Source organism: Cetorhinus maximus, chromosome 18 (genome assembly GCF_964194155.1).
Source record: "Cetorhinus maximus chromosome 18, sCetMax3.hap1.1, whole genome shotgun sequence".
In the NCBI taxonomy this organism is placed as follows: Eukaryota; Metazoa; Chordata; class Chondrichthyes; order Lamniformes; family Cetorhinidae; genus Cetorhinus; species Cetorhinus maximus.
The window spans coordinates 63,586,026-63,598,618 of record NC_135896.1 but is presented as its reverse complement, the minus strand read 5'-3'; the positions used below and the strand labels follow the sequence as shown (position 1 = coordinate 63,598,618).

Genomic DNA, 12,593 nt, shown 5'->3' with positions numbered 1-12,593 from the left:
AATCTGCTCCAATCCCATCCTGAGCATTCCTGATTTTAATTGCTCCATCATTGATGGCCTTCAGCTGCCAAGCCCTAAATTCTAGAATTCACCTCTTAAGTCTTTCTGCCTCTCTACCTCTCTTTCCTTCTTTACGATTCTCCTTAAAACTCACCTCTTTGACCAAGGTTTTGGCCATCTGCCCTAATATCAGCTTGCGTGGCTCAGTGTTATATTTTGCTTTATATTGCTCTTGTGAAGCATCTTGGGATGTTGCTTGTTGCTGTAATTTTACACAATGGGCAGAGCGCAGTTCATGAAGCAGCTTAATTTTCATCGGCCCAATATCCTGTATTAGTTAAGGATCTCTGCAGCACTGCATTTTGAGCATATCTTTGTAACTGAAACTTAAGCAATCTCCGACTTGCATGTAGGTCTTCCAGTATGCACTCTGGAAGACAATCTTAAGGAATACTGGAAGACAATCAACTATCTGATTGTCTTCATAGCAATCCAAATGAAAGTGATTATTTATATGCTACAGTCTCCATCATGTGGCTACAAAACAAACTGCAGAAACAGGTTGAAAGTGTTAAATAAATAACTAATCAATGTACAGTATATCAACTATGCATGACTGATTGTATACATGACAAATAGTTGTAGTAATTCAGGAAAATATAGCTGATATAATCATACTGCTTGCAAGAATAGGATTCTTTTTCTGAGAAGAAAGTAATGCCAGAATGTTGGAATGACTTAAACTCAGCCGAAACTCAAACCAATCATGGCATCTTAGCTGGGACATACACAACAGTAAATTATACTCTTACAGACATAAAGCCAGATTTCCTATACAGGGAAAACCTGTGTCGAGGAAGCAGAAATAGAGGCAGCGGGTCCTGCGTGTGCAATTCCTCACGTTATTTCTGCCGCCAGCCATTTTGACAAGCACGGGAAATGAGGCAAGTTATGACCTGACGCAAATGCTGACTGACATCACAGTGGCATTGCACAACCGGTAGCTTCAGACCTGTTGAGATTTTGAAGGAGTTGGGTCAGGTTTTGGAACTTGGGTGAACCACTTCAGCTCAAGAAGGTCATGAACACAGCGGAAGGGCCCTCACAAGTTCAGGAAAGCTTTGTCAGCTTTGAAAGTAAGGATAGTTCTGCATTACCTCAGCTGGAAAATTCTTAAGGAAAATCTTGAATCTGTACCAGGGAGGTGGGTGGAGGCATGGGTATGGTCCCTGAATGAAGCAACAGTCCTTTCAGCCAGGCTGCACTAGTCTATCCTCCAAGAGTCTTCCACTTGGCATGATGCCATGGGGTCAGGGCCCCAGGCAGCAAGAGTCACATCCTAGTAGCCAGCACCAAGGCAGTGAAGGACCAGGGGATACCCAAAACAATGTATATCCTGCAACAGGTTCACCTTGCTGAAGATGGCAAAGCGCCACAACAGAAGGGGATTTTGCCTTTCAAGGGAAATGGTGAGTGACCTCTGTGCCCTTCTCAATGATAACCTAACCCCTAGATCCCCCTTTCGTCATGCCTTGCCCATTTCACTGAAAGCCCTCAGCTTATTTGCCTTAGGTTCTTTTCAGGGCTCTGCTGCTGACCTGTGTGAGATATCCAAGTCAGATTTTTTCTGGTGCATCCAAGCCATTACTGGATTCTAGCTGACAAGGGTTACCCTCTGAGGAGGTGGCTTCTAACCCGCTCAGGGGTCCTCAGACAGATCAAGAGCCAGCTCCACGGCAGGACACTTGATTGCTCTGGTGAAGTCTCCAATATTCACCTGCCAAGGTATCCCAGATAAAAACAGAAAGTACTTCTGTTTCTGAAGAACCTGAAGAAGAATCATATTCAACTCAAAATGTTAACTCTGTTTCTCTCTCCACAGTTGCTGCCCGACCTGCTGAGTATTTCCAGTACTTTCTCTTTTTATTTCATATTTCCACCATTCACAGTATTCTGCTTTTATTAAAGTATCCTGGATGATTATGGTGTGCTTCCTGCATGCTCAAAATGACACAGCAGAGGGATGTGGCACTAAAAAGGAAGAGAACAAGGAAGGCCCCATATCCACAGAGGAGAAAGATGAAGAGAAGGAGGAGGAGGGTGGAGACGGAGGGCCAGGAGAGTCTGAGGCTGAAGAGGCTGAGCTACAGGGTAGAGGATGAAGCTGTGCCACGGGACAGACCGGGAGACATGCCAAGGAGTCCATGCAGGACATCATTGTTGCAAGGGACCTCCTAATCCAGAAGCAATTCAGCTGAGGGATTCCTGAGTAGATGGTAATGGAACACATGCCTGGCACTGATTGAAGCCAGAGCCTTCACAAAGATGAGAATCAAGCCAACATCGTTCCCAATACAGTCAAAATGTAGAGAAGGACTACTGGTTGAAGCCTCCACAGGCCTCAGTGACAACTTGTTGGTCTTTTTGTGTCTAGTGAATAATCATTAATGTAAATAAGTATATAGCATTCAAACCATTGTATAAACCAGTTATTTTAATTAACAATTGCTTCAGACAGTGTTCTTATTTAACTACATATTCAACACACCACAGTGGCCCCCTCAATGTGGTAACTGATGCGGGGTCCTCCACAGGTGTTTCCCTTGTTGCTTCAGAGGAGATGGAGGCAACCTGCTCACCCATTAGATCAACAGTAACAGTGTGTCCTCATGGATCAAGGTTCAGCCACCCAATGCTGCATTTCCAGTCACTTCCTGAATGATTTTCCTTGCAGTGTAGCGAATAAAAGTATGGTGCTGGAGGCAGAGCCCAGGATGGAACAGACCCGCTTCTGCACCCGACACCATTTCCACCTTGCTTTGGGAGGTGGCAGTCTCAACCCCAGCTCACCCCCGTCTCTGCGGGGTGAAAATATGGTGGGTGGACATGGCCATTCTGCAGGTGGGATCACGACGTCAGAAAATGGTCCGATTTCTGATTCCTACCTCAAAGGGCACTATGGTCTTATATGTCTGAATTAATCAGAAATCTTTTTTCAAATATTCAATATATAAATCATGTTTACTTTGGTACAAGTTGACAACTTCACTCCTAAACGCAAAACCATGGGATAGATCCTGCTGTGACTTATCACCAGTTTTAGGGTAAACTGGGGATTAAAGTGCATTAAAGGACAATCTCAAAACCACTGCAAAAAAACTGTACAAGATAATTCCAGTGCCTATTAAGGCTTGGCAGAAACCTGATCTTCTGTTATTAGAATGGGGTCAATAAGTGTCTCTGGCTGTTCTGATCCTTTTCTCCAAGTTCCCCATCAAACCTGCTCTAAGTAATGCAAATTAGTATTTGGCCTGCATATCAAAAGGAGTTTTGGTGTTAGTTTTACACAGCTTTACTCAAAGCACTGCTTTGTACTGGGGACACGAATTTCCTAGTGGAAATCATTTTCTTCATACGGTACAAAGAGGAGAATGACAACATGGAAGAGGACAACTAGCCCAGTGCAATCAATAAATAAAGGTTGACTCATTAAATTAAGTCACTTTGCACGTGCTGCACAAAGTCCTTTATTGTTCTCAGTTCACTTATCATCATCCAAAACCCAAAAGTTGAAAGTATGGACAGATCTGAACTCAGAACTTTATGGATCTAAGCTATGTTTATTTTACAGAACATTGATCAAAATATTCCAAAAATTGAGTTTTCAGGGCCAATTGTTTTATGGTTGTGACTGCATGAACAGTGTAAATTGGTTAACAAAATTCTTCCCCGTTTTCTAGAGTGCATGTTTAGAGGAAACAGAATGGAAACAGTAAGCACACTTTGCTATACCCATGTATGAATCAAAATACATCATAAAATCATTCTGCTTCATGGATATTATATCACGGTTGAATATCCGTGGTGTATATTAAAATTCTTGGTATTAAAAGCCAGGAAATAGTCACACCTATAAAGATCTGATTCAGTTATTGATTTTCTTCATAACACAATGAAGACATTGCTACAAAAAAGGAGTCCTTCCTCCTCACCTTAACAGGTAGAAGTAATGTATTTGAGGCTGGAGGTGGATGGCGCACGTTATATCTTTCAATGCACTTGTCAGATTATGGATCTGCCACAATAAATGCAAACATAAAACTGATCATTATTAGTTCATTTGAAATTTTATGAGCTAAAAAAACATTTTTTGCTTCTTCTTTACAACTTTCCATCACAAAATTTAGATTTTAGTATAAAGTTTCTACTTCTTTCCGTCAGTTTTATTCCCAAATTCCAGTGCAAACAGGTGAATCAGCTCACAAGACCAGGGAATTTTAACCATAAGTGAGTTACACACAAAACCACTTACTCTGGGATTTTGCCACAATGCTTTAAACAGGTTTAAGATTCGATTTGCCTGGATCAGGTCCCTCCCACAAAACTGGCCATTATCTCACTTTGATACTGTGAGTTTCCACAGATTACACTGGCTGAGGAAGGCTGGTTCATATTGCATTCATTCTTTACATGCACTGATACTAGCAGGCGTAAACTAGTACCCAAAGTAAAATGTCGTACTTTGGAACACAGAAGATTGAAAGAACGGCTCTGGGGGTGTTCAGGTCAGGAAAGTGCCCTGGAGTCCACATTTTAAGGGAAACAAAAAGTAGTTCTTGGGGTAAGAGAAGTAAGGCTTTGACTAGTCGTTTGGTAGCACAGAACTTGAGTATTGTTGAAAAAAGACACATGTTGAAACTTTTCATCTTGTACTCATCAGAACACTTCACAAGAATGCCAATATAAAGGGAAAACAACAATTTATACTGCATGAGAAGGGGTGCTGATTGGTTGGCGAGTAGACTTTGACTGGTAGATGCATTGCCATGGAGAATGCATCAGTAATGGAGACTGACAGTTAACTTCCAAGCATTGTTTGAAATATAAACCAGGCAGCTTGACCCTGATTGGTCAAGGCACTGTCCGGAGGAATGAACCAGTGAATGGCTGTCAATTATTTTGTTTAGCTGAAACGGACACAATGTGTGTACATATTCTTTCTGTCTGCAAAGAACAGGGCCCTGTTTATTAATACATGTAGCTTACAGTACACGCAAATGCACTACACTGCGAGCCCGACGGACAATCTTAAATTCTGTCAGCGTAATTCTTAGCATACTGACGATTATTTAGCAAATGTTATTCAATCATGGAATCACATCTAATGTTGGACACTGTGGGCAGAATCGCCTCAGATTTACACTAAAGTTGGTACTAGGTGGGAAAAATGACATTTTATCCATGGGCTGCAATGGCAGCTTCTCACGCTGCATCATCCCAAACCCATCATATTAATTATGCATTCCTGGGAAACATGCTGTTTCAATTGCAGGCAGGCTATCATTCACCCACCATCCATTACCTCACCACTTCATCACATTGGGCGCCATATTTAAAGTGCAGCTGCATGCATACCTCTCAGTGCTTTTAGCCCAGGACCGCTGCACGAATGACATGGCCCAAAAGGAAGGAAGACTGCAGCCCCCAGGTTCAATGACATGTCCCTTGAGTACCTTTTCAGCAGCAAGCTTGATGCTGAAATAGGGCACATCAAAGACATTCTGCAGGATAATGACTACCCTGATCAGATCATTTCACACTGTATGTCACACAAACTCATGAATGAGCCTACAGCTGTCACTTGCGGCCTGAAAAGTGCCCAGTCTACCTCAGATTACCCTGGAAGGGCAAGGTATCTCAAAAATTTGAGCAACAGGTGAAGCTAGCTGTTTCACGCTGCTATTATGCAGTCGCAACACGAGTAGTATTCACTACTAACAGGATGCTGCTATAAGCCAAAAAGATGTTCTGCTTTTCACACAAATTAGTAATGTGGCATATGAATTTTAGTGCCAGTGTGATGCTAGGTATGTAGGCCATACATCCCAAAGACTAGCGGATCATATCAAACAGCATGTCCCAGCCGCTGTTTGCAATGGGTAAGGTACAGACCATGCCCAAACAGCCCATGCTTGCAAAACTCAAAACACAGTGGGAAGGGAACAAGGTGTTTGGGGTGATAGAGGAGTGGACCAGGGTGTCCCGGAGAGAATGCTGACAGGAGAGGGGAGGAGAAGATGTGTTTGGTGGTGGCATCACGCTGGAGGTGGCAGAAATGGCAGAGGATGATCTTTTGAATGTGAAGCCTGGTGGGGTGGAAAGTGAGGACAAGGGAACCCTATCACAATTCTAGGAAGGAGGTAAAGGGGTGAGAGCAGAAGTGCAGGAAATGGGTTGGACACAACCAAGGGCCCTGTCAACCACAGTGGGGGGGAACCTCAGCTGAATTAAAGGGAAGATATGTCAGAGGTGCTGTTGTGGAAGGTAGCATCATCAGAACAGATACAACAGAGGCAGAGAAACAGGGAGAGTGGAATGGAGTCCTTACAGAAAGCAGGGTGTGAGGCAGTGTGGGAGTCAGTGGGCTTATAATGAATATTAGTGGAAAGCTTATCCCCAGGATGCCTTCCATGATTGCAGATGATAGCTAGAAACTGGGGATTCCTGGTTAGTACCCAAATTACGTTCACCCTGGCCTAGGTGTCCACCATTCCCATTGATGCTACATAGCCAGCTGGATCAGTGTAGAAAGAAGTAAGAGCAGAGATTCCTCTGTAACTATCGAAATTGTGACCCAAGAGCTTTTTCAGGTAATCTTCAAATGTTTAAAATGAATATATTTATCAGAAATTAATAGAGAAAAAATTGCTTTTCTTTTACAGTTGTAGAATTTATCTTATTTACAAATTTTTGGATTTGCTCAGCTTTCTTTACAATAAATGTGGTGTGTTTTTATTTATATTTATTATGTATAGTTAATTTCGTAATAGCTGGTGAGCGAGTATGTGCAGCCACCATTGTCAAAGTCATGAGAGAGAGAAATGTTTAGCTGCACTAAACATAAAACTGCATTAAAATAATAACAGCAAAAAGAGAAAATGAACCAAATCTGTAGAGTGTTGCAAAGCCCAAGGTAATTGCAAAGTGAGATTGAAGAATTTGGAGTTTAATGGAAACTGATATGAGAAAATGAAAGAGGCATCCACTCAGGGCTACAGCCCTCCCAAATTTCCGTGCCTTTTCTTTCTTCACAAGCACGAGAACTTCCGAATCTTGTACCCATAACAGAGCTTTGACCTACATAATTACGGGAGACTTTGTTGATTTTTGTTAGCAAATGCTGAAGAGCAGACAGTTCTGACTGGAGGTCATCAACCTGAAATGTTAACTCTGTTTCCCTCTGCCTGGATGCTGCCAGAACTACTGTGAATATTTCTTACATTTTCTGCTTTTAGGTTTCCAGCAACTCTGGTATTTTGCTTTTGTACTAAATAGAAAATGTTTCCAGCATGAAATGCTATTGGATGCCTGATGCCACCATGTGGACACTTCTCATGCTTGAGATAGAAAGTGAGCGTCAGCAGGCTATTTAATCATGGAAAACATCACAGCTGACTATCATTCTGATTAGTCATTTGGTAGTACAGAACTGGAGTATTGCAGAAAAAAAGACATGTTGAAGCTTTTCATCTTGCACTCATCAGGACACTTCACAAGAATACCAATATAAGGGGAAAACAACAATTTATACTGCATGTAAAGAGAGTGCTGATTGGTTAGCAAATACACTGTGATTGGTAGAGGTGTTGCCATGGAGAATGCACTAGTGGTGGTCACTGACAGTTAACTGCCAAGCATCGTTTGAAATTTAAACCAGGCAGCTTGACCCTGATTGGTCAAGGCATTGCCCTAAGGAATGAGTCAGCAAATGGCTGTCACTTATTTTGTTTAGCTGAAACAGGCACAATGTGTGTACATGTTCTCCCTGTCTGCAAAGAACAGGGCCCTGTGATTAACATATGTGGCTTCCAGTACACGCAAATGCGCAACATTGTGAGCCTGACTGACAATATTAAATTGGTTATCAGCATAATTCTTAGCACATTGAGGATTATTCAGCAAATGTTGTCCAATTGCGGAATCACGTCTAATGTTGGGCACTGTGTTTTGAGTTTTGCAGGCACAGGCTGTTTGGGTACAGTCTGTACCCTGCCCATTGCAAACAGTGGTTGGGCATATGTTTGATATGTCTTTTGGACGTATGGCCTACATACCTAGCATCACACTGGTACTGAAATTCATATACCACATTACTCATTTGTGTGACAGGCAGAACGTCTTTCTGGCTTGACGGCAGCATCCTGTTAGTGGCGAATACCACTCGTGTTGCTACAGCATAGTAGCAAACAGCTAGCTTCACCTGTTGCTCAAATTTTTGAGACATCTTGCTCCTCTAGGGTAATCTGAGGTAGACTGGGCATTTTTCAGGGCCAAAAGTGACGGCCTTAGTTTGCGTGATATGCAGCGCAGAATGATCTGATCAGGGTAGCCATTATCCTGCAGGATGCCTTTGAAGAGCCCTAATTCAGCATCAAGCTTGCAAAAATGAGAAAATGGCTCGGGCTCTATTTACAAGATTGCTGATAAGACCAATCTTATACCATGTGGAACTGTAAGAATCCCAAAGCATATATTGACCAGTGAAGGTAGGCTTGTGGTAGACCATGATATAGAACCCCCTGGAAGATTTCTCAACTAGTACATCAAGGAAGAGGGGTTCATTTGACTGTTCCATTTCAAAGGTGAATTTGAGCACAGGATGGAGCCCATTAAGACACGTAAGGAAATTGTTGCATGCAGCTGTGGATTTAAATATAGCAAAGGTATCATCCACATATCAGAAATATGCAAGGGGTAGGAGGTTAGGTGTCATTCCATCGAAGACACATTTCACAACAAAGATGTTTGCGACAGCTGGACCTAGAGGGGGTCCCATGTCAACACCATCTGTTTGGGCAGGCATCGTGGCAATAAAACTGAATTCAACTGCGCAAGTTGCCGAGTTCATTAGTTCAATGAATACTGATTCACACATTGGTGGCAGGTCTAGATTGTCATGATATAGTGCTGCAGCACAAATATCCATTGGTTCCTTAAGTGGAACACTGATGAATAGCTTGGCAATGTCAAATGAGCGCATGGATACAACATTGCTAACGATATGCAAGTCCTGTATGATCTTCGCAAATGTGAAGGAGTCCTTCACCGTGAATGTGGAAAACTTGGTCAAAACTGGTTGTAACAATTTGCCCAACCATTTGGCCAACTTATGCTGTGGAGAACCGGTCACAGATATGATAGGGCATAAAGGTGTGTGTCTTGGCCAGCCCATACATACGCAGATGGGGCGAACCGTGAGCACAAACCCTGTCATACACATCACGCAGTAGCTCACCTCTCTTACACAAGTCCAGCAAACGAATGGTGAAGCTAGCTGGTTCATGCTGTTCCTATGCAGTAACAACATGAGTGGTACTTGCCACTAACAGGATACTACCGTCAAGACAAAAAGACTATCACACAAATGAGTAATGTGGTATATGAATTTCAGTGCCAGTGTGATGCTAGGTATATAGGTTACATGGCACAAGGACTGGTGGATCGTATCAAACAGCATTTCCCAGCTACTGTTCGTAATGGGCAAGCTGCAGACCATACCCAAACAGCCTGTGCTTGCAAAACTCAAAACACAGTGTCCAACATTGTGTGATTCCACAGTTGCATAATATTTGCTAAATAATCCTCATGTGCTAAGAATTGCACTGACAACCAATTTAAGATTGTCAGTCAGGCTCGCAGTGTGGCGCATTTGCATGTACTGGAAACTACATGTATTAATACACAGGGCCCTGTTCTTTGCAGATAGAACATGTAGACACATTGTGCCTGTTTCAGCTAAACAAAATAAGTGACAGCCATTCACTGACTCATTCCTCAGGGCAATGCCTTGACCTATCAAGGTCAAGCTGCCTGGTTTAAATTTCAAACAATGCTTGGCAGTTAACTGTCAGTCACCATCACTGGTGCATTCTCCATGGCAACACCTCTACCAATTGGAATCTACTTGCCAACCAATCAGCACTCTCTTTACATGCAGTATAAATTGTTGTTTTCCTCTCATATTGGTATTCTTGCGAAGTGTCCTGATGAGTGCAAGATGGAAAGTTTTGACTTTTTTCAGCAATAATCATTCTGATTGTGTGCACTTTTAATAGAAGTCAATTAATAGTGGTCAACAGAGGGAACCCTGGTTGATTTACCCTTATACAACTCAAGATTACTAAGGCCTTGGTATCTCAGCATTTTCCAGAAGATCAGCTAACTTTTGATTTGGAATTAAAATTGGAACAGTTATGTTAATTAATCAATTTAAAAGCAAAGTAATATGGAGATAGTCAATTGAGCCACAAAAATCAAGGGTTGAAATTTATGGCCCCACCCGCTGGCAGAATTTTCCAGTCCTGCTGAAGTCAATGAACCTTTGAATGGATCGCTGCATTATCCAGCCCCACCCCAGTCGCAGTGGGATGTAAAATCCCACCCCAAGTTTAACTATTTTATTTCAAGTATACGTGTACCTTATGATATGCCTCTGCTCGACACACATATGCTCTTGTAGAAGTTGGTTCAACCTTTAAGGCATTTGTAAATCTACGGATTGCTTCATAATAGTAATCCATTTTTAAAAGGAAGATAAGCCCAAGGTTTATATGAGCTAAGCAAATAGACCTGGAAGTAAAACACAAACTATATTAGTCATACAGAAAAGGCATTGATTTAATAATAATAGTATATATATATATATTTATATATAATATATATTGTAAAGATACACATCATCTTTTAGACCTTAGACTATATTTTAATTTTTCTTCAAACTAACATCGGCGTTATTTAGATGTGCACCTGAAAGTATTCACCTTTACTCTGCTTATTCTCCTGAATTAACTCAACTAAGGTCCTAAAAGTAATACGTTTTACTAATTTATCTGGGAAGCAATAAACATTTCCAACTCCATAGTTCATTGGCACATATGTGTTACCAGCCATTAGCATGCCGGTACTGATTAAAATAATTTATATTTTTCAAGTGATAAGAATGGTAAAAACAATCAGAGTAAAAAGTATAATCCAGCTTCATGACAAGCAGTAGCTGCTCATATGTCTCATTTTAAGCCTCAATATAAGCAAGATTTACTGGAACATGGTGAAAAGAAAGCCAGTTAAAGGAGGCTGCATTTCAGAGATGCTATGTTAAGTATAATTAATGAAAATGATTCTGTTTAAATCCTCCACAGTTCATAGGTAAATTATTATTTATCAATGAAGTTACCCTCCATATACTAAGAAGTATAGAAAGCAGACTACATGGGAAAGAAAAAGAACACTGTTCCTTTAAATACTTTTCTTCCAACAATACGTAATTTTTCCTTCCTATATCCTATGTTTTGGATAGTTTGCAAAGAAGATTGAAACTTTGCAGTATCCAGGTACCACAGGAGACAGCACAACACCAAAGTTGATAATCCAGTGTTTGAAAACTGTCTGCTTGTCAACACCAGGGATTACTCAGTGGGAGACTAGTTCATGAACACCTAAGGTACAAAATTCGTATTCATGGCACCACTGTAGAAGGCACCATGGAAGCCAACCACCCAACTGGGTGAACACATTGAGCCACCAACCACTTTCCATTGCAGCCGACATTGCAAATCATGTTGAGATGGGCAATCGGGCAGTAATCCTCCACATACACTGGAAGCAGCTGAACTGGCCTTATCATGATCCCCACAGCCCACCAGCTGATGAAGCACCCATTTTCCAAACCTGGACCAAACAGGTCCAGTCAATTAATTCACTATGTCACTTACCAAAGATCAAAAGTTAAGTTGCAACATTAGTGTTATTTAAAGGACCAAGCAACCAACTTGCAGGTTAGGTATTTTTAAATAGGTTCTGTTATTACAAAGTCTCTGGATGTCTTCTGTAGTGTTTCTGGAGATGTGGTACATTCCTAGATTTGGCAGAGTGGTTCTGCATCCTCACAAGGAGGGCGTTTTCATACAAATCCCTGTTACATTTTTATGTAACAGGAATGGAGGTTGCATAGCAATGCCTCTTGTTATAATCCCCATGGAAACCAATAATATGGAAGAACCAAACATCCTAAATGACCCAAACGGAAGAAACCAATGAACAAGATTTCACTTTTTTAAACTTTTACTGCAACATTTAAACCAAAACCAACATGAATTAAACATGAAATAACAGGCAGATTTATTCAGTAGAAAGTATGCACTTTAAATAGCTGATATAGAAAAGATGTTTTTCAGATTTATTGGCCATTTGCCCAGCACATATGGCACTAGATGCAGTCCCAAAGTCCTGCACAACTCTGACTTCCTCAAGTAGAGTTTAATTCTTTCCCCTCAGGCAGGATTCGATCACCATGTAGCCTCCGACAACATCTTTCCTCCATCTCAATTCCATGAACATATTTACCACAAAAAGGTGCACTTCAGCAGAGCCTCCCTCACTCGCTTCACAATAGTCCTGATGGTGAAGCTTCCCCAGAGTCATCTTCATTCGACAACTCAATAACACCCCCATAACGGTAGGGACAACTCTACTAAAAACTACCCAGCTTCTCAGCTTGCTTGGACTGCTCAAACAATGCCTTCCAGCCTCTATAC

General features: G+C 41.5%; 1 protein-coding gene across 1 annotated transcript in view; it reads right to left on the bottom strand.

Moving 5' to 3' along the window:
- The window catches only part of ttc6 (tetratricopeptide repeat domain 6), a 295,077-nt gene that overhangs the window by 163,822 nt on the left and 118,662 nt on the right, over nucleotides 1-12,593 (bottom strand). Inside the window, exons 13-14 of the mRNA XM_078563283.1 lie at nucleotides 10,479-10,629; nucleotides 3,993-4,075 (exon numbers count right to left, since the gene is read on the bottom strand). Of these exons, the coding sequence (XP_078419409.1) occupies nucleotides 3,993-4,075; nucleotides 10,479-10,629 (234 nt within the window). The remainder of the gene's footprint in view (nucleotides 1-3,992; nucleotides 4,076-10,478; nucleotides 10,630-12,593) is intronic.